This window comes from Coregonus clupeaformis, unplaced genomic scaffold (assembly GCF_020615455.1).
Source record: "Coregonus clupeaformis isolate EN_2021a unplaced genomic scaffold, ASM2061545v1 scaf1070, whole genome shotgun sequence".
Classification (NCBI taxonomy): Eukaryota; Metazoa; Chordata; class Actinopteri; order Salmoniformes; family Salmonidae; genus Coregonus; species Coregonus clupeaformis.
Genome location: NW_025534524.1, coordinates 99,069 through 122,195, shown reverse-complemented (window position 1 = coordinate 122,195; position 23,127 = coordinate 99,069). Strand labels below are relative to the sequence as shown.

At 42.2% G+C, this 23,127-nt stretch overlaps 1 protein-coding gene across 1 annotated transcript in view; it reads left to right on the top strand.

The window, feature by feature from the left end:
• LOC123486216 (omega-amidase NIT2) overlaps positions 1-7,499 on the top strand; it is a 33,583-nt gene extending 26,084 nt beyond the window's left edge. The window contains exon 10 of the mRNA XM_045217474.1: positions 7,124-7,499. Coding sequence (XP_045073409.1) covers positions 7,124-7,218 — 95 coding nt within the window. The 3' untranslated portion in view covers positions 7,219-7,499. The remainder of the gene's footprint in view (positions 1-7,123) is intronic.
• Positions 7,500-23,127: the final 15,628 nt, after the last annotated feature.

Below are 23,127 nucleotides of genomic sequence, written 5' to 3'. Positions count from 1 at the left end.
GTAGTTTGAGCCAGCACTAATATCCACTGTGACTAACGTAACTGTAGTTTGAGCCAGCACTATTATCCACTGTGACTAACGTAACTGTAGTTTGAACCAGCACTAATATCCACTGTGACTAACGTAACTGTAGTTTGAGCCAGCACTAATATCCATTGTGACTAACGTAACTGTAGATTGAGCCAGCACTAATGTCCACTGTGACTAACGTAACTGTAGTTTGAGCCAGCACTAATATCCACTGTGACTAACGTAACTGTAGTTTGAGCCAGCACTATTATCCACTGTGACTAACGTAACTGTAGTTTGAGCCAGCACTATTATCCACTGTGACTAATGTAACTGTAGTTTGAGCCAGCACTAATATCCACTGTGACTAACGTAACTGTAGTTTGAGCCAGCACTAATATCCACTGTGACTAACGTAACTGTAGTTTGAGCCAGCACTATTATCCACTGTGACTAACGTAACTGTAGTTTGAGCCAGCACTATTATCCACTGTGACTAACGTAACTGTAGTTTGAACCATCACTAATATCCACTGTGACTAATGTAACTGTAGTTTGAGCCAGCACTAATATCCGTTGTGACTAACGTAACTGTAGATTGAGCCAGCACTAATGTCCACTGTGACTAACGTAACTGTAGATTGAGCCAGCACTAATATCCACTGTGACTAACGTAACTGTAGTTTGAGCCAGCACTAATATCCATTGTGACTAACGTAACTGTAGTTTGAACCAGCACTAATATCCACTGTGACTAATGTAACTGTAGTTTGAGCCAGCACTAATATCCACTGTGACTAACGTAACTGTAGTTTGAGCCAGCACTAATATCCATTGACTAATGTAACTGTAGTTTGAACCAGCACTAATATCCACTGTGACTAACGTTAACTGTAGTTTTGAACCAGCACTAATATCCACTGTGACTAACGTAACTGTAGTTTGAGCCAGCACTATTATCCACTGTGACTAATGTAACTGTAGTTTGAGCCAGCACTAATATCCACTGTGACTAACGTAACTGTAGTTTGAGCCAGCACTAATATCCATTGACTAATGTAGCTGTAGTTTGAGCCAGCACTATTATCCATTGACTAATGTAGCTGTAGTTTGAGCCAGCACTAATATCCATTGACTAATGTAGCTGTAGTTTGAGCCAGCACTAATATCCATTGACTAATGTAGCTGTAGTTTGAGCCAGCACTATTATCCACTGTGACTAACGTAACTGTAGTTTGAGCCAGCACTAATATCCACTGTGACTAACGTAACTGTAGTTTGAGCCAGCACTAATATCCATTGACTAATGTAGCTGTAGTTTGAGCCAGCACTATTATCCATTGACTAATGTAGCTGTAGTTTGAGCCAGCACTAATATCCATTGACTAATGTAGCTGTAGTTTGAGCCAGCACTAATATCCACTGTGACTAACGTAACTGTAGTTTGAGCCAGCACTAATATCCACTGTGACTAACGTAACTGTAGTTTGAGCCAGCACTAATATCCATTGTGACTAACGTAACTGTAGTTTGAACCAGCACTAATATCCACTGTGACTAACGTAACTGTAGTTTGAGCCAGCACTAATATCCATTGTGACTAACGTAACTGTAGTTTGAGCCAGCACTATTATCCACTGTGACTAACGTAACTGTAGTTTGAGCCAGCACTATTATCCATTGTGACTAATGTAACTGTAGTTTGAGCCAGCACTAACATCCACTGTGACTAACGTAACTGTAGTTTGAGCCAGCACTAACATCCACTGTGACTAACGTAACTGTAGTTTGAGCCAGCACTAATATCCATTGTGACTAACGTAACTGTAGTTTGAACCAGCACTAATATCCACTGTGACTAACGTAACTGTAGTTTGAACCAGCACTAATATCCACTGTGACTAACGTAACTGTAGTTTGAGCCAGCACTAATATCCATTGTGACTAACGTAACTGTAGTTTGAGCCAGCACTAATATCCACTGTGACTAATGTAACTGTAGTTTGAGCCAGCACTAATATCCACTGTGACTAATGTAACTGTAGTTTGAGCCAGCACTATTATCCATTGACTAATGTAACTGTAATTTGAGCCAGCACTATTATCCATTGACTAATGTAACTGTAGTTTGAACCAGCACTAATATCCATTGACTAATGTAACTGTAATTTGAGCCAGCACTATTATCCATTGACTAATGTAGCTGTAGTTTGAACCAGCACTAATATCCATTGACTAATGTAGCTGTAGTTTGAGCCAGCACTAATATCCATTGACTAATGTAGCTGTAGTTTGAACCAGCACTATTATCCATTGACTAATGTAGCTGTAGTTTGAACCAGCACTATTATCCATTGACTAATGTAGCTGTAGTTTGAACCAGCACTAATATCCACTGTGACTAACGTAACTGTAGTTTGAACCAGCACTAATATCCACTGTGACTAACGTAACTGTAGTTTGAACCAGCACTAATATCCACTGTGACTAACGTAACTGTAGTTTGAGCCAGCACTAATATCCATTGTGACTAACGTAACTGTAGTTTGAGCCAGCACTAATATCCACTGTGACTAACGTAACTGTAGTTTGAACCAGCACTAATATCCACTGTGACTAACGTAACTGTAGTTTGAGCCAGCACTAATATCCATTGTGACTAACGTAACTGTAGTTTGAACCAGCACTAATATCCACTGTGACTAACGTAACTGTAGTTTGAACCAGCACTAATATCCACTGTGACTAACGTAACTGTAGTTTGAACCAGCACTAATATCCACTGTGACTAACGTAACTGTAGTTTGAGCCAGCACTAATATCCACTGTGACTAACGTAACTGTAGTTTGAGCCAGCACTAATATCCACTGTGACTAATGTAGCTGTAGTTTGAACCAGCACTAATATCCACTGTGACTAACGTAACTGTAGTTTGAACCAGCACTAATATCCACTGTGACTAACGTAACTGTAGTTTGAGCCAGCACTAATATCCATTGACTAATGTAACTGTAGTTTGAACCAGCACTAATATCCACTGTGACTAACGTAACCGTAGTTTGAACCAGCACTAATATCCACTGTGACTAACGTAACTCGTAGTTTGAGCCAGCACTATTATCCACTGTGACTAATGTAACTGTAGTTTGAGCCAGCACTAATATCCACTGTGACTAATGTAACTGTAGTTTGAGCCAGCACTAATATCCACTGTGACTAACGTAACTGTAGTTTGAGCCAGCACTATTATCCATTGACTAATGTAACTGTAATTTGAGCCAGCACTATTATCCATTGACTAATGTAGCTGTAGTTTGAGCCAGCACTATTATCCATTGACTAATGTAACTGTAATTTGAGCCAGCACTATTATCCATTGACTAATGTAGCTGTAGTTTGAACCAGCACTAATATCCATTGACTAATGTAGCTGTAGTTTGAGCCAGCACTAATATCCATTGACTAATGTAGCTGTAGTTTGAACCAGCACTATTATCCATTGACTAATGTAGCTGTAGTTTGAACCAGCACTAATATCCACTGTGACTAATGTAGCTGTAGTTTGAACCAGCACTAATATCCACTGTGACTAACGTAACTGTAGTTTGAACCAGCACTAATATCCACTGTGACTAACGTAACTGTAGTTTGAGCCAGCACTAATATCCATTGACTAATGTAGCTGTAGTTTGAGCCAGCACTAATATCCATTGACTAATGTAGCTGTAGTTTGAGCCAGCACTAATATCCATTGTGACTAACGTAACTGTAGTTTGAGCCAGCACTAATATCCATTGTGACTAACGTAACTGTAGTTTGAGCCAGCACTAATATCCACCGTGACTAACGTAACTGTAGTTTGAACCAGCACTAATATCCACTGTAACTAACGTAACTGTAGTTTGAGCCAGCACTAATATCCATTGTGACTAACGTAACTGTAGTTTGAACCAGCACTAATATCCACTGTGACTAACGTAACTGTAGTTTGAACCAGCACTAATATCCACTGTGACTAACGTAACTGTAGTTTGAACCAGCACTAATATCCACTGTGACTAACGTAACTGTAGTTTGAGCCAGCACTAATATCCACTGTGACTAACGTAACTGTAGTTTGAGCCAGCACTAATATCCATTGACTAATGTAGCTGTAGTTTGAGCCAGCACTAATATCCACTGTGACTAACGTAGCTGTAGTTTGAACCAGCACTAATATCCACTGTGACTAACGTAACTGTAGTTTGAACCAGCACTAATATCCACTGTGACTAACGTAACTGTAGTTTGAGCCAGCACTAATATCCATTGACTAATGTAACTGTAGTTTGAACCAGCACTAATATCCACTGTGACTAACGTAACTGTAGTTTGAACCAGCACTAATATCCACTGTGACTAACGTAACTGTAGTTTGAGCCAGCACTATTATCCACTGTGACTAATGTAACTGTAGTTTGAGCCAGCACTAATATCCACTGTGACTAACGTAACTGTAGTTTGAGCCAGCACTAATATCCATTGACTAATGTAGCTGTAGTTTGAGCCAGCACTATTATCCATTGACTAATGTAGCTGTAGTTTGAGCCAGCACTAATATCCATTGACTAATGTAGCTGTAGTTTGAGCCAGCACTAATATCCATTGACTAATGTAGCTGTAGTTTGAGCCAGCACTATTATCCACTGTGACTAACGTAACTGTGGTTTGAGCCAGCACTAATATCCACTGTGACTAACGTAACTGTAGTTTGAGCCAGCACTAATATCCAGTGACTAATGTAGCTGTAGTTTGAGCCAGCACTATTATCCATTGACTAATGTAGCTGTAGTTTGAGCCAGCACTAATATCCATTGACTAATGTAGCTGTAGTTTGAGCCAGCACTAATATCCACTGTGACTAACGTAACTGTAGTTTGAGCCAGCACTATTATCCATTGACTAATGTAGCTGTAGTTTGAGCCAGCACTAATATCCATTGACTAATGTAACTGTAGTTTGAACCAGCACTAATATCCACTGTGACTAACGTAACTGTAGTTTGAACCAGCACTAATATCCATTGACTAATGTAGCTGTAGTTTGAGCCAGCACTAATATCCATTGACTAATGTAACTGTAGTTTGAACCAGCACTATTATCCATTGACTAATGTAGCTGTAGTTTGAGCCAGCACTAATATCCACTGTGACTAACGTAACTGTAGTTTGAGCCAGCACTAATATCCACTGTGACTAACGTAACTGTAGTTTGAGCCAGCACTAATATCCATTGTGACTAACGTAACTGTAGTTTGAACCAGCACTAATATCCACTGTGACTAACGTAACTGTAGTTTGAGCCAGCACTAATATCCATTGTGACTAACGTAACTGTAGTTTGAGCCAGCACTATTATCCACTGTGACTAACGTAACTGTAGTTTGAGCCAGCACTATTATCCATTGTGACTAATGTAACTGTAGTTTGAGCCAGCACTAACATCCACTGTGACTAACGTAACTGTAGTTTGAGCCAGCACTAACATCCACTGTGACTAACGTAACTGTAGTTTGAGCCAGCACTAATATCCATTGTGACTAACGTAACTGTAGTTTGAGCCAGCACTAATATCCACTGTGACTAATGTAACTGTAGTTTGAACCAGCACTAATATCCACTGTGACTAACGTAACTGTAGTTTGAGCCAGCACTAATATCCATTGTGACTAACGTAACTGTAGTTTGAGCCAGCACTAATATCCACTGTGACTAATGTAACTGTAGTTTGAGCCAGCACTAATATCCACTGTGACTAATGTAACTGTAGTTTGAGCCAGCACTATTATCCATTGACTAATGTAACTGTAATTTGAGCCAGCACTATTATCCATTGACTAATGTAACTGTAGTTTGAACCAGCACTAATATCCATTGACTAATGTAACTGTAATTTGAGCCAGCACTATTATCCATTGACTAATGTAGCTGTAGTTTGAACCAGCACTAATATCCATTGACTAATGTAGCTGTAGTTTGAGCCAGCACTAATATCCATTGACTAATGTAGCTGTAGTTTGAACCAGCACTATTATCCATTGACTAATGTAGCTGTAGTTTGAACCAGCACTATTATCCATTGACTAATGTAGCTGTAGTTTGAACCAGCACTAATATCCACTGTGACTAACGTAACTGTAGTTTGAACCAGCACTAATATCCACTGTGACTAACGTAACTGTAGTTTGAACCAGCACTAATATCCACTGTGACTAACGTAACTGTAGTTTGAGCCAGCACTAATATCCATTGTGACTAACGTAACTGTAGTTTGAGCCAGCACTAATATCCACTGTGACTAACGTAACTGTAGTTTGAACCAGCACTAATATCCACTGTGACTAACGTAACTGTAGTTTGAGCCAGCACTAATATCCATTGTGACTAACGTAACTGTAGTTTGAACCAGCACTAATATCCACTGTGACTAACGTAACTGTAGTTTGAACCAGCACTAATATCCACTGTGACTAACGTAACTGTAGTTTGAACCAGCACTAATATCCATTGACTAACGTAACTGTAGTTTGAGCCAGCACTAATATCCATTGACTAATGTAGCTGTAGTTTGAGCCAGCACTAATATCCATTGACTAATGTAGCTGTAGTTTGAGCCAGCACTAATATCCATTGACTAATGTAGCTGTAGTTTGAGCCAGCACTAATATCCATTGACTAATGTAGCTGTAGTTTGAGCCAGCACTAATATCCATTGACTAATGTAGCTGTAGTTTGAGCCAGCACTAATATCCATTGACTAATGTAGCTGTGGTTTGAGCCAGCACTAATATCCATTGACTAATGTAGCTGTAGTTTGAGCCAGCACTAATATCCATTGACTAATGTAGCTGTAGTTTGAGCCAGCACTAATATCCATTGACTAATGTAGCTGTAGTTTGAGCCAGCACTAATATCCATTGACTAATGTAGCTGTAGTTTGAGCCAGCACTAATATCCATTGACTAATGTAGCTGTAGTTTGAGCCAGCACTAATATCCATTGACTAATGTAGCTGTAGTTCACTTTAGCTTATCAGTGTCCTGACCTCTCCCTATGTTGTCTGTGCGTTTTTCAGACCTGCAGTATTTGGCCAACGTTCGTCAACAGATCCCCATCACAGCCCAACGCCGCAGTGACATCTACACAGTGAACGCAGTGCAGGAGGGATGAACTTTAACCCCTGAACCCTGACCTCTTAGCTATGATACAAACTGAGCCAATCTGAGCCAATCAGGAGTTACAGTAAACAGACCTGTCTATTCTTGGTGTGAAACACATGCCTCTGTAATGTGGAGAAATTGATGGATAAAGAATATGAGTGTTGGCTACACAGCTGTTCGTGCCTACAATACATGATTCAGCTGTGACTGACAATGCAGTAGCAGTAGTAGTGGTGGTAGTAGGAGTAGTAGTAGTAGTAATAGTAGTAGTAGTAGCAGTAGCAGTAGTAGTAGTAGTAGTAGTAGTAGTAGTAGTAGTGGTAGCAGTAGTAGTAGCAGTAGCAGTAGTAGTGGCAGTGGTAGTAGTGGTAGTAGTAGCAGTGGTAGTAGTAGTGGTAGCAGTGGCAGGGTAGCAGTGGCAGTGGTAGTAGTAGTAGTAGCAGTAGCAGTGGTGGCAGCAGTAGCAGTAGTAGTAGTAGTAGCAGTAGTAGCAGTAGTAGTAGTAGTAGTAGTAGTAGTAGTAGCAGTAGTAGTAGTAGTAGTAGTAGTAGTAGTAGTAGTAGTAGTAGTAGTAGTAGTAGTAGTAGTAGTAGTAGTAGTAGTAGTAGTAGCAGCAGAAGCTGTGGAATCAGTGAGATATTCTGTCACAATCACTAATCACTAATCAGTAAATGCAGTCAGAGGTGATTTTGAAGGTGTGTGTAATAAAGCACATCATCTTAGATGGACCCATCTTACACCACAGGATGCCCTCTAATTTACACAAAGCTTTATATTCTTTGTATAACACGTCTCATCAGTTCCCAAATCTACATTCAAATAAATCTAGTTGAATTCAATTCATTTTTGCCAAGAAATACTCCTTCTGCCTGCTCTGTTGTTCTCCTTGTTCTGTGAGTTAGACAGACAACCTGGTTTAAAACATCAGCTATTCTGACCATCACCAGTGGCTGTTGACTATTTCAAAGTAATGACAAATAATAATATGCCATTTAGCAGATGCTTTTTCTTTTGTTAAATTTTTTGTGTATGGGTGCTCCCGGGGAATCGAACCCACTACCTTGGCGTTACAAGTGCTGTGCTCTACCAGCTGAGCTACAGATGACCACAAATAATCTCAAGCTGTTTCAATCTCTTCATCATGACAAGATCAAAACACGTCAACCATACAGACGAGATGAGATACATCACAACTGGTTTGTCTCTTCTTTTATTGCTGCAGGAAACACTTATCTGTCTATAACAAAGATCCTTATTGCTGCAAGAGGTATTGACTGACCTTCATGTCTTAAAGTAATGATGGACTGTCGTTTCTCTTTGCGTATTTGAGCTGTTCTTGCCATAATATGGACTTGGTCTTTTACTAAATAGGGCTATCTTCTGTATACCCCCTACCTTGTCACAACACAACTGATTGGCTCAAATGCATTAAGAAGGAAAAAATTCCACAATTAACTTTTAAGAAGGCACACCTGTTCATTTTTGTATTTGTATTTATTAAGGATCCCCATTAGCTGCGGCCAAGGCAGCAGCTACTCTTGGTGACTACCTCATGAAGCTGGTTGAGAGAATGCCAAGAGTGTGCAAAGCTGTCATCAAGGCAAAGGGTGGCTATTTGAAGAATCTCAAACATAAAATATATTTAGATTTTTTTAAACACTTCTTTGGTTACTACATGATTCCATATGTGTTATTTCATAGTTTTGATGTCTTCACTATTATTCTACAATGTAAAAAAATAGAAAAAATAAAGAAAAACCCTTGAATGAGTAGGTGTGTCCAAACTTTTGACTGGTAGTGTATGTATGTATATATGTACAGTGAGGGAAAAATGTATTTGATCCCCTGATGATTTTGTATGTTTGCCCACTGACAAAGAAATGATCAGTCTATCATTTTAATGGTAGGTTTATTTGAACAGTGAGAGACAGAATAACAACAACAAAATCCAGAAAAACGCATGTCAAAAATGTTATAAATTGATTTGCATTTTAATGAGGAAAATAAGTATTTGACCCCCTCTCAATCAGAAAGATTTCTGGCTCCCAGGTGTCTTTTATACAGGTAACAAACTGAGATTAGGAGCACACTCTTAAAGGAGTGCTCCTAATCTCAGTCTGTTACCTGTATAAAAGACACCTGTCCACAGAAGCAATTAATCAATCAGATTCCAAACTCTCCACGGTGGGGATGGTGTTCTTGGGGTCATAGGCAGCATTCCTCCTCCTCCAAACACGGCGAGTTGAGTTGAGTTGATGCCAAAGAGCTCTATTTTTTTTCACGGCATAGTGTGTTACCACTATGGTCCCAGCTGCCTTGAGATCATTGACAAGATCCTCCCGTGTAGTTCTGGGCTGATTCCTCACCGTTCTCATGATCATTGCAACTCCACGAGGTGAGATCTTGCATGGAGCCCCAGGCCGAGGGAGATTGACAGTTATTTTGTGTTTCTTCCATTTGCAAATAATCGCACCAACTGTTAACTGTTGTCACCTTTTCACCAAGCTGCTTGGCGATGGTCTTGTAGCCCATTCCAGCCTTGTGTAGGTCTACAATCTTGTCCCCTGACATCCTTGGAGAGCTCTTTGGTCTTGGCCATGGTGGAGAGTTTGGAATCTGATTGATTGATTGCTTCTGTGGACAGGTGTCTTTTATACAGGTAACAAGCTGAGATTAGGAGCATTCCCTTTAAGAGTGTGCTCCTAATCTCAGCTCATTACCTGTATAAAAGACACCTGGGAGCCAGAAATCTTTCTGATTGAGAGGGGGTCAAATACTTATTTCCCTCATTAAAATGCAAATCAATTTATAACATTTTTGACATGCGTTTTTCTGGATTTTTTTGTTGTTATTCTGTCTCTCACTGTTCAAATAAACCTACCATTAAAATGATAGACTGATCATTTCTTTGTCAGTGAGCAAATGTACAAAATCAGCAGGGGATCAAATACTTTTTTTCCCTCACTGTATACACATACACATACACACATATATACATACATACATACAAACACATAAATCAAATAAAATCAAATAAAATTGTATTGGCCACATGCGCCGAATACAAGAGGTGCAGACATTACAGTGAAATGCTTACTTACAGCCCTTAACCAACAGTGCATTTATTTTTTATAAAAAAGTAGAATAAAACAACAAAAAAGTGTTGAGAAAAAAGCAGAAGTAAAATAAAATAACAGTAGGGAGGCTATATATACAGGGGGGTACCGGTGCAGAGTCAATGTGCGGAGGCACCGGCTAGTTGAGGTAGTTGAAGTAATATGTACATGTGGGTAGAGTTAAAGTGACTATGCATAAATAATTAACAGAGTAGCAGCAGCGTAAAAAGATGGGGTGGGGGGGCAGTGCAAATAGTCTGGGTAGCCATGATTAGCTGTTCAAGAGTCTTATGGCTTGGGGGTAGAAGCTGTTGAGAAGTCTTTTGGACCTAGACTTGGCACTCCGATACCGCTTGCCGTGCGGTAGCAGAGAGAACAGTGTATGACTAGGGTGGCTGGAGTCTTTGACAATTTTGAGGGCCTTCCTCTGACACCGCCTGGTATAGAGGTCCTGGATGGCAGGAAGCTTGGCCCTAGTGATGTACTGGGCCGTACGCACTACCCTCTGTAGTGCCTTGCGGTCGGAGGCCAAGCAGTTGCCATACCAGGCGGTGATGTAACCAGTCAGGATGCTCTCGATGGTGCAGCTGTAGAATTTTTTGAGGATCTGAGGACCCATGCCAAATCTTTTCAGTCTCCTGAGGGGGAATAGGCTTTGTCGTGCCCTCTTCACGACTATCTTGGTGTGTTTGGACCATGATAGTTTGTTGGTGATGTGGACACCAAGGAACTTGAAGCTCTCAACCTGTTCCACTACAGCCCCGTCGATGAGAATGGGGGCGTGCTCAGTCCTCTTTTTTTTTCTGTAGTCCACAATAATCTCCTTTGTCTTGGTCACGTTGAGGGAGAGGTTGTTATCCTGGCACCACACGGCCAGGTCTCTGACCTCCTCCCTATAGGCTGTCTCATCGTTGTCGGTGATCAGGCCTACCACTGTTGTGTCGTCGGCAAACTTAATGATGGTGTTGGATTCGTGCCTGGCCATGCAGTCATGGGTGAACAGGGAGTACAGGAGGGGACTGAGCACGCACCCCTGAGGGGCCCCCATGTTGAGGATCAGTGTGGCAGATGTGTTGTTACCTACCCTTACCACCTGGAGGCGGCCCGTCAGGAAGTCCAGGATCCAGTTGCAGAAGGAGGTGTTTAGTCCCAGGATCCTTAGCTTAGTGATGAGCTTTGAGGGCACTATGGTGTTGAACGCTGAGCTGTAGTCAATGAATAGCATTCTCACATAGATGTTCCTCTTGTCCAGGTGGGAAAGGTGTGGAGTGCAATAGAGATTGCATCATCTGTGGATCTGTTGGGGCGGTATGCAAATTGGAGTGGGTCTAGGGTTTCTGGGATAATAGTGTTTACATTTACATTTACATCATTTAGCAGACGCTCTTATCCAGAGCCACTTACAAATAGGTGCATTCACCTTATGATAGCCAGTGGGATAACCACTTTACAAATGTTTATTTTTATTTTTATTTTTTTATTTTTTTAGGGGGGGTAGAAGGATTACTTTATCCTATCCCAGGTATTCCTTAAAGAGGTGGGGATTCAAATGTCTCCGGGAAGGTGGTGAGTGACTCCGCTGTCCTGGCGTCGTGAGGGAGCTTGTTCCACCATTGGGGTGCCAGAGCAGCGAACAGTTTTGACTGGGCTGAGCGGGAACTATGCTTCCACAAAAGAAGGGAGCCAGCAGGCCAGAGGTGGATGAACGCAGTGCCCTCGTTTGGGTGTAGGGACTGATCAGAGCCTGAAGGTACGGAGGTGCCGTTCCCCTCACGGCTCCATAGGCAAGCACCATGGTCTTGTAACAGATGCGAGCTTCAACTGGAAGCCAGTGGAGTGTGCGGAGGAGCGGGGTGACGTGAGAGAACTTGGGAAGGTTGAACACCAGACGGGCTGCGGCATTCTGGATGAGTTGTAGGGGTTTAATGGCACAGGCAGGGAGCCCAGCCAACAGCGAGTTGCAGTAATCCAGACGGGAGATGACAAGTGCCTGGATTAGGACCTGTGCCGTGTTGATGTGAGCCATGACCAGCCTTTCAAAGCACTTCATGGCTACAGACGTCAGTGTTACGGGTTGGTAGTCATTTAGGCAGGTTATCTTAGAGTCCTTGGGCACGGGGACTATGGTGGTCTGCTTGAAACATGTTGGTATTACAGACTCAGTCAGGGACATGTTGAAAATGTCAGTGAAGACACTTGCCAGTTGGTCAGCACATGCTCTGAGTACACGTCCTGGTAATCCGTCTGGCCCTGCGGCCTTGTGAATGTTGACCTGCTTAAAAGTCTTACTCACATCAGCTACGGAGAACGTGATCACATAGTCATCCGGAACAGCTGGTGCTCTCATGCATGCTTCAGTGTTGCTTGCATCGGCCGAGCATAGAAGTGGTTTAGCTCGTCTGGAAGTCTTGTGTCACTGGGCAGCTCACGGCTGTGCTTCCCTTTGTAGTCTGTAATAGTTTTCAAGCCCTGCCACATCCGACGAGCGTCCAGAGCCGGTGTAGTACGATTCAATCTTAGTCCTGTATTGACTCTTTGCCTGTTTGATGGTTCATCGGAGGGCATAAGCGGGATTTCTTATAAGCGTCCGGGTTAGAGTCCCGCTCCTTGAAAGCGGCAGCTCTACCCTTTAGCTCAGTGCGGATGTTTCCTGTAATCCATGGCTTCTGGTTGGGGGTATGTACGCACGATCACTGTGGGGACGACATCATCGATGCACTTATTGATGAAGCCAGTGACTGATGTGGTGTACTCCTTAATGCTATCTGAAGAATCCCGGAACATGTTCCAGTCTGTGCTAGCAAAACAGCACATACATATCCTTTAAGAAAATATATATATTCCCCTTTATTACTTTCCAACCCCGCCACCCTTTCCCCACTTGGAGTAAACTAGTGAACAACAACGCTTAGGCCTCTACTTCCAGCCCATACCCACTATCTACATTTTATGGACACAGTCAATTTTACAATAATTACATTTTGTTTGTTCTTTCTCCTGAACTTCTTCTACTCTCAATATCTCCGATAATTTTAATGATGTCCATCCGGTTTGCATCTATATGCCATATCTTTCTAACTGTGCTCCTTCACAAAAGCTCCCAACCTACAACCTATACACTTATTATGGACACAGCGTGCCTACATTATTAGTTATCTTGTTATTGTTTGTTGTTAGTTGTTATTAGTCCCATCCTTCAATTCCATTCAACACCTCCCATCTATCTTTTAACACCATCCATATAGGATTTCAACTTGCTAAATATATTTCAACTGTACTGTGATGTCTTGTGATGTCGTGTCTGTCTGAGTGTTAGTAGTGCGTTGTTTAAAGGTCTGCATGACCTGTCCTGTCTGAGCGTTAGTAGTGCGTTGTTTAAAGGTCTGCATGACCTGTCCTGTCTGAGCGTTAGTAGTGTGTTGTTTAAAGGTCTGCATGACCTGACCTGTCTGTCTGAGTGTTAGTAGTGCGTTGTTTAAAGGTCTGCGTGACCTGACCTGTCTGAGTGTTAGTAGTGCGTTGTTTAAAGGTCTGCATGACCTGACCTGTCTGTCTGAGTGTTAGTAGTGCGTTGTTTAAAGGTCTGCATGACCTGACCTGTCTGTCTGAGCGTTAGTAGTGCGTTGTTTAAAGGTCTGCATGACCTGTCCTGTCCTGTCTGAGTGTTAGTAGTGCGTTGTTTAAAGGTCTGCATGACCTGACCTGTCCTGTCTGAGTGTTAGTAGTGCGTTGTTTAAAGGTCTGCATGACCTGTCCTGTCTGAGCGTTAGTAGTGTGTTGTTTAAAGGTCTGCATGACCTGACCTGTCCTGTCTGAGTGTTAGTAGTGCGTTGTTTAAAGGTCTGCATGACCTGTCCTGTCTGAGTGTTAGTAGTGCGTTGTTTAAAGGTCTGCATGACCTGTCCTGTCTGAGCGTTAGTAGTGTGTTGTTTAAAGGTCTGCGTGACCTGACCTGTCCTGTCTGAGTGTTAGTAGTGTGTTGTTTAAAGGTCTGCATGACCTGACCTGTCTGAGTGTTAGTAGTGCGTTGTTTAAAGGTCTGCATGACCTGACCTGTCTGAGTGTTAGTAGTGCGTTGTTTAAAGGTCAGCATGACCTGACCTGTCTGAGTGTTAGTAGTGCGTTGTTTAAAGGTCTGCATGACCTGACCTGTCTGAGTGTTAGTAGTGCGTTGTTTAAAGGTCTGCATGACCTGACCTGTCTGAGTGTTAGTAGTGCGTTGTTTAAAGGTCTGCATGACCTGACCTGACCTGTCTGAGTGTTAGTAGTGCGTTGTTTAAAGGTCTGCATGACCTGTCCTGTCTGTCAGTGTTAGTAGTGCGTTGTTTAAAGGTCTGCATGACCTGACCTGTCTGAGTGTTAGTAGTGTGTTGTTTAAAGGTCTGCATGACCTGACCTGTCTGAGTGTTAGTAGTGTGTTGTTTAAAGGTCTGCATGACCTGTCCTGTCTGAGTGTTAGTAGTGCGTTGTTTAAAGGTCTGCATGACCTGACCTGTCTGAGTGTTAGTAGTGCGTTGTTTAAAGGTCTGCATGACCTGACCTGTCTGAGTGTTAGTAGTGCGTTGTTTAAAGGTCTGCGTGACCTGACCTGTCCTGTCTGAGTGTTAGTAGTGCGTTGTTTAAAGGTCTGCGTGACCTGACCTGACCTGTCTGAGTGTTAGTAGTGTGTTGTTTAAAGGTCTGCATGACCTGTCCTGTCTGTCTGAGTGTTAGTAGTGTGTTGTTTAAAGGTCTGCATGACCTGACCTGTCTGAGTGTTAGTAGTGCGTTGTTTAAAGGTCTGCGTGACCTGACCTGTCTGAGTGTTAGTAGTGCGTTGTTTAAAGGTCTACATGACCTGACCTGTCTGAGTGTTAGTAGTGCGTTGTTTAAAGGTCTGCATGACCTGACCTGTCTGAGTGTTATTAGTGCGTTGTTTAAAGGTCTGCATGACCTGTCCTGTCTGAGCGTTAGTAGTGCGTTGTTTAAAGGTCTGCATGACCTGTCCTGTCCTGTCTGAGCGTTAGTAGTGCGTTGTTTAAAGGTCTGCATGACCTGTCCTGTCTGAGCGTTAGTAGTGTGTTGTTTAAAGGTCTGCATGACCTGACCTGTCCTGTCTGAGTGTTAGTAGTGCGTTGTTTAAAGGTCTGCATGACCTGACCTGTCTGTCTGAGTGTTAGTAGTGCGTTGTTTAAAGGTCTGCATGACCTGACCTGTCTGTCTGAGCGTTAGTAGTGCGTTGTTTAAAGGTCTGCATGACCTGTCCTGTCCTGTCTGAGTGTTAGTAGTGCGTTGTTTAAAGGTCTGCATGACCTGTCCTGTCCTGTCTGAGTGTTAGTAGTGCGTTGTTTAAAGGTTTGCATGACCTGACCTGACCTGTCTGAGTGTTAGTAGTGCGTTGTTTAAAGGTCTGCATGACTTGACCTGTCTGAGTGTTAGTAGTGCGTTGTTTAAAGGTCTGCATGACCTGACCTGTCTGAGTGTTAGTAGTGCGTTGTTTAAAGGTCTGCATGACCTGTCCTGTCTGAGCGTTAGTAGTGCGTTGTTTAAAGGTCTGCATGACCTGTCCTGTCTGAGTGTTAGTAGTGCGTTGTTTAAAGGTCTGCATGACCTGTCCTGTCCTGTCTGAGTGTTAGTAGTGCGTTGTTTAAAGGTCTGCATGACCTGACCTGTCCTGTCTGAGTGTTAGTAGTGCGTTGTTTAAAGGTATGCATGACCTGTCCTGTCTGAGCGTTAGTAGTGTGTTGTTTAAAGGTCTGCATGACCTGACCTGTCTGTCTGAGTGTTAGTAGTGTGTTGTTTAAAGGTCTGCATGACCTGACCTGTCCTGTCTGAGTGTTAGTAGTGCGTTGTTTAAAGGTCTGCATGACCTGACCTGTCTGAGTGTTAGTAGTGCGTTGTTTAAAGGTCTGCATGACCTGACCTGTCTGAGTGTTAGTAGTGCGTTGTTTAAAGGTCTGCATGACCTGTCCTGTCTGAGCGTTAGTAGTGTGTTGTTTAAAGGTCTGCATGACCTGACCTGTCTGTCTGAGTGTTAGTAGTGCGTTGTTTAAAGGTCTGCATGACCTGACCTGTCTGAGTGTTAGTAGTGCGTTGTTTAAAGGTCTGCATGACCTGTCCTGTCTGAGCGTTAGTAGTGTGTTGTTTAAAGGTCTGCATGACCTGACCTGTCTGTCTGAGTGTTAGTAGTGTGTTGTTTAAAGGTCTGCATGACCTGTCCTGTCTGAGTGTTAGTAGTGTGTTGTTTAAAGGCCTGCATGACCTGTCCTGTCTGAGTGTTAGTAGTGTGCTGTTTAAAGGTCTGCATGACCTGTCCTGTCTGAGTGTTAGTAGTGCGTTGTTTAAAGGTCTGCATGACCTGTCCTGTCTGAGTGTTAGTAGTGCGTTGTTTAAAGGTCTGCATGACCTGTCCTGTCTGAGTGTTAGTAGTGTGTTGTTTAAAGGTCTGCATGACCTGTCCTGTCCTGTCTGAGTGTTAGTAGTGTGTTGTTTAAAGGTCTGCATGACCTGACCTGTCTGTCTGAGTGTTAGTAGTGCGTTGTTTAAAGGTCTGCATGACCTGTCTGTCTGAGTGTTAGTAGTGCGTTGTTTAAAGGTCTGCATGACCTGTCCTGTCTGAGTGTTAGTAGTGTGTTGTTTAAAGGTCTGCATGACCTGACCTGTCTGAGTGTTAGTAGTGTGTTGTTTAAAGGTCTGCATGACCTGACCTGTCTGAGTGTTAGTAGTGTGTTGTTTAAAGGTCTGCATGACCTGACCTGTCTAGTGTTAGTAGTGTGTTGTTTAAAGGTCTGCATGACCTGACCTGTCTGAGTGTTAGTAGTGTGTTGTTTAAAGGTCTGCATGACCTGACCTGTCTGAGTGTTAGTAGTGTGTTGTTTAAAGGTCTGCATGACCTGACCTGTCTGAGTGTTAGTAGTGTGTTGTTTAAAGGTCTGCATGACCTGACCTGTCTGAGTGTTAGTAGTGTGTTGTTTAAAGGTCTGCATGACCTGACCTGTCTGAGTGTTAGTAGTAGTCCTGACCTGTCTGAGGCCTTCTGTGGTTTTATTGTTCTATTCCGGGGGGAACTCATTCCATGGAGGGCCTTAGTGTCTGCTGGTTTTAGTTTTTTCCTTTCGATAAAGACAACCAGGTGAGGGGAGTTACTTACTAATCAGTGACCTTAATTCATCAATCAAGTACAAGTGAGGAGCGAAAACCCGCAGACACTCGGCCCTCCATGGAATGAGTTTGACACATATTGTAATCTATTGTAATCTATTGTAATCTGTTGTAATCTGTTGTAATCTATTGTAATCTGTTGCAATCTATTGTAATCTGTTGTGATCTATTGTAATCTATTGTAATCTGTTTTGATCTATTGTAATCTATTCCCTTTGACAGACCGCTGACTTGCTATTTTTAGAACTCCGTGATCTCTGAATTGGAAGCATGAATTAAAATATTTTTTTCAGACCAAACATGTTTTATTTATTTTTTACATTGGTTAATTTCATTTGAAACCTGTAAGGTGAAAGATTCTGTAGATTGATTCTCTATTCAATATGCTCATCCTGTCTTCTGGAAAGGCTCATCTTGTCCACAGAGGTGCAGGTCTTTTCAGTAGTAATGAAGACATGCTTCTAAAAGGGTTAAGGGTCAAAGGTCATAACTCAGCTGTAGAACAGTCATAGGAGGTCATAAGTCATGCTCAGAGTTGTGCGTCTGATATCATGCAGTGGTTCATATAGGTTTGATCTGCATCCCAATGGGCCCTGGTCTAAAGTAGTGCATTACATAGGGAATAGGGTGCCATTCTCTGGTCTAAAGTAGTGCACTATATAGGGAATAGGGTGCCATTATCTGGTCTAAAGTAGTGTACTATATAGGGAATAGGGTGCCATTCTCTGGTCTAAAGTAGTGCACTATATAGGGAATAGGGTGCCATTCTCTGGTCTAAAGTAGTGCACTACATAGGGAATAGGGTGCCATTCTCTGGTCTAAAGTAGTGCACTATATAGGGAATAGGGTGCCATTCTCTGGTCTAAAGTAGTGCACTATATAGGGAATAGGGTGCCATTCTCTGGTCTAAAGTAGTGCACTATATAGGGAATAGGGTGCCATTCTCTGGTCTAAAGTAGTGCACTATATAGGGAATAGGGTGTCATTCTCTGGTCTAAAGTAGTGCACTATATAGGGAATAGGGTGCCATTCTCTGGTCTAAAGTAGTGCACTACATAGGGAATAGGGTGCCATTCTCTGGTCTAAAGTAGTGCACTATATAGGGAATAGGGTGTCATTCTCTGGTCTAAAGTAGTGCACTATATAGGGAATAGGGTGCCATTCTCTGGTCTAAAGTAGTGCACTATATAGGGAATAGGGTGCCATTCTCTGGTCTAAAGTAGTGCACTACATAGGGAACAGGGTGCCATTCTCTGGTCTAAAGTAGTGCACTACATAGGGAATAGGGTGCCATTCTCTGGTCTAAAGTAGTGCACTATATAGGAATAGGGTGCCATTCTCTGGTCTAAAGTAGTGCACTATATAGGGAATAGGGTACCATTCTCTGGTCTAAAGTAGTGCACTATATAGGGAATAGGGTACCATTCTCTGGTCTAAAGTAGTGCACTATATAGGGAATAGGGTGCCATTCTCTGGTCTAAAGTAGTGCACTATATAGGGAATAGGGTGTCATTCTCTGGTCTAAAGTAGTGCACTATATAGGGAATAGGGTGCCATTCTCTGGTCTAAAGTAGTGCACTACATAGGGAATAGGGTGCCATTCTCTGGTCTAAAGTAGTGCACTATATAGGGAATAGGGTGCCATTCTCTGGTCTAAAGTAGTGCACTATATAGGGAATAGGGTGTCATTCTCTGGTCTAAAGTAGTGCACTATATAGGGGAATAGGGTGCCATTCTCTGGTCTAAAGTAGTGCACTATATAGGGAATAGGGTGCCATTCTCTGGTCTAAAGTAGTGCACTATATAGGGAATAGGGTGTCATTCTCTGGTCTAAAGTAGTGCACTATATAGGGAATAGGGTGCCATTCTCTGGTCTAAAGTAGTGCACTATATAGGGAATAGGGTGCCATTCTCTGGTCTAAAGTAGTGCACTATATAGGGAATAGGGTGCCATTCTCTGGTCTAAAGTAGTGCACTATATAGGGAATAGGGTGCTGTTTGGGCCGCAGCCCTGTTCTTCAGTTGGTACAGCATTAACGTTATAACTAGGGCGATATTCCTAACCACAGATACTGGATATCTAATGGAAATTCATTGTAGGTGCTTTTTCTAACCTCAAGTGTGCTAACCATTTGTAAAATGTGGTTTGTGCCATATGGCACCCTATTCCCTCCTTTTGACCAGGCTCATAGGGGTCTGGTCAAAAGTAGTGCACTATTTAGGATCTGCTGCCCTTTGGGACACAACCATAGATTGGTGCTCTATGGAAGTGGCTCTACTGTATACTTGTTAGTCTAAGACGGCTACAGAGGTTTTAGACAGAACATTAGTCATATCATTATTGCTTAGGTCAAAGGAACATTTTAAAACATGTGGCCACATTGCCTGATATATGAAAATACATACAGTACCAGTCAAAGGTTTGGACACACCTACTCATTCAAGGGTTTTTCTTTATTTTTACTATTTTCTACATTGTAGAATAATAGTGAAGACATCAAAACTATGAAATAACACATATGGAATCATGAAGTAACCAAAAGTGTTACACAAATCAAAATATATTTTATATTTGAGATTCTTAAAAGTAGCCACCCTCTCAACCAGCTTCAAGAGGTAGTCACCTGGAATGCATTTCAATTAACAGGTGTGCCTTGTTAAAAGTTAATTTGTGGAATTTCTTTCCTTCTTAATGCGTTTGAGCCAATCAGTTGTGTTGTGACAAGGTAGGGGGGGATATACAGAAGATGGCCCTATTTGGTAAAAGACCAAGTCCATATTATGGCAAGAACAGCTCAAATACGCAAAGAGAAACGACAGTCCATCATTACTTTAAGACATGAAGGTCAGTCAATACGGAACATTTCAAGAACTTGGTACGTTTCTTCAAGTGCAGTCGCAAAAACCATCAAGCACTAGGATGAAACTAGCTCTCATGAGGACCGCCACAGGAAAGGAAGACCCAGAGTTACCTCTGCTGCAGAGGATAAGTTCATTAGAGTTACCACCCTCAGAAATTGCAGCCCAAATAAATGCTTCACAGAGTTCAAGTAACAGACACATCTCAACATCAACTGTTCAGAGGGGACTGTGTGAATCAGGCCTTCATGGTCGAATTGCTGCAAAGAAACCACTACTAAAGGACACTAATAATAAGAGACCTGCTTGGGCCAAGAAACACGAGCAATGGACATTAGACCGGGTGGAAATGTGTCCTTTGGTTCTGATGAGTCCAAATTTGAGATTTTTGGTTCCAACCGCCGTGTCTTTGTGAGACGCAGAGTAGCTGAACGGATGATCTCCGCATGTGTGGTTCCCACCGTGAAGCATGGAGGAGGAGGTGTTATGGTGCTTTGCTGGTGACACTGTCTGTGATTTATTTAGAATTCAAGGTACACTTAACCAGCATGGCTACCACAGCATTCTGCAGGCCATCCCATCTGGTTTGGGCTTAGTGGGACTATCATTTGTTTTTCAACAGGACAATGACCCAAAACGCACCTTCAGGCTGTGTAAGGGCTATTTGACCAAGAAGGAGAGTGATGGAGTGCTGCATCAGATGACCTGGCCTCCACAATTACCTGACCACAACCCAATTGAGATGGTTTGGGATGAGTTGGACCGCAGAGTGAAGGAAAAGCAGCCAACAAGTACTCAGCATATGTGGGAACTCCTTCAAGACTGTTGGAAAAGCATTCCAGGTGAAGCTGGTTAAGAGAATGCCAAGAGTGTGCAAAGCTGTCATCAAGGCAAAGGGTGGCTACTTTGAAGAAGCTAAAATATAACATATATTTTTAATATTTTTAACACCTTTTTGGTTACTACATGATACCATATGTGTTATTTCATAGTTTTGATGTCTTCACTATTATTCTACAATGGAGACAATAGTAAAAATAAAGAAAAACCCTGGAATGAGTAGGTGTTCTAAAACTGGTTATGGTTAGAGGGTTAGGGTTAGAGGGTTAGGGTTAGGGTTATGGTTAGGGTTAGGGGTTAGGGTTAGGGGTTAGGGTTAGGGTTAGAGGGTTAGGGTTAGGGTTAGGGTTAGGGTTAGGGGTTAGGGGTTAGGGTAGGGTTAGGGGGTTAGGGTTAGGGTTAGGGGTTAGGGTTAGGGTTAGAGGTTAGGGTAGGAGGAGTTAGGGTTAGGGGTTAGGGTTAGGGTTAGGGTTAGGGTTAGAGGTTAGGGTTAGCTACATTGCATCAAGAGAGGAGTAAAGATAACAAAAGCCCAAAGTAAACAGATAAATAAATCAGTGCAGGTCAGGAAGAGAAGAGAGCAGCTCAACACAGGAAGAGAAGAGAGCAGCTCAACAGAAACATTTCACTGTCGGCAATTGTGCAAATATATCCTATCAGAATCTATTGTTCTAGTTAGTAATTTTTTTTACAAGCAAAGTTCTATTACATCACGCTGCAGTTCCATCCTCTTCTTCAGCGTAGTTAAAACATGATATTCTGTGCAAGAAGATGTGTCAGATAATGCATCCCAAATGCCACTCTATTCCCTACACAGTGCACTACTTTGGGACACTACTTTGGGACACAGCAGATGAGTCAGTTTTCTCTGCTAACATCCCGAGGACCAGCGCAGTGGATTAAATGTTGATTCAGTGCGATGACGGTGGGTACGAGTGGCTCTCTGAGACAAAGTCACCAGCTATTATGTTGAGGGAGTGGGTATCGAGCCGGGCTCTGACCCCTGACCCAGGCGAGCAGGGCGGGGTAGGTAGACATCACCAGGTCCTTCAGAGACTCAGTGGGGTGAGAACAGATGTACTTCAGATCCCTCTGTCAGGTTGATGCCCGTCACAAAGAACCCTCCTGACAAAACCACGAGATCATATCATTCAATGTTCTGTTTGATTCTGTTACAAAAAAACACTCATTACAACACATCCCCTCCCACAAACAAATGTTATTCATTGAAAATATTGCCGTAGACGGTGTTAGATAACCCTCTGCACAATATTACAGATACATTCTAATCACGTTATAAGAGTGTATAACTGTTTTACTATTCAGTACGGGGGAATTCCGACCCGAGATAAGCGAGCGTAAATGGAACGTAATTCCCTATTCTGATATTAAACTTAAGCATGAGAATAGCATATTATTAACCCTAACCCTAACCCTATTCACCAGCTATTTGTCTGGGGTGGAGATGGTGTAAATGAAGGTGTGTATAGATACGCAGTATTCTGACCTCAATTTAATTCCCTCATAATTCATCCACCTTTACGCGAGGAAAACATGAATAAGGTTTAGCAAACCAACCGGTTCCAAGTGGAAAAAGCTACAAGATCAGAGTTTTTTTTTATCTACCAATTGATGCTGAAACAGACTAATATGCATCTACAGTGGGGGGAAAAAGTATTTAGTCAGCCACCAATTGTGCAAGTTCTCCCACTTAAAAAGATGAGAGAGGCCTGTAATTTTCATCATAGGTACACATCAACTATGACAGACAAAGTGTGGAAAAAAAATCCAGAAAATCACATTGTAGGATTTTTAATGAATTTATTTGCAAATTATGGTGGAAAATAAGTATTTGGTCAATAACAAAAGTTTCTCAATACTTTGTTATATACCCTTTGTTGGCAATGACACAGGTCAAACGTTTTCTGTAAGTCTTCACAAGGTTTTTCACACACTGTTGCTGG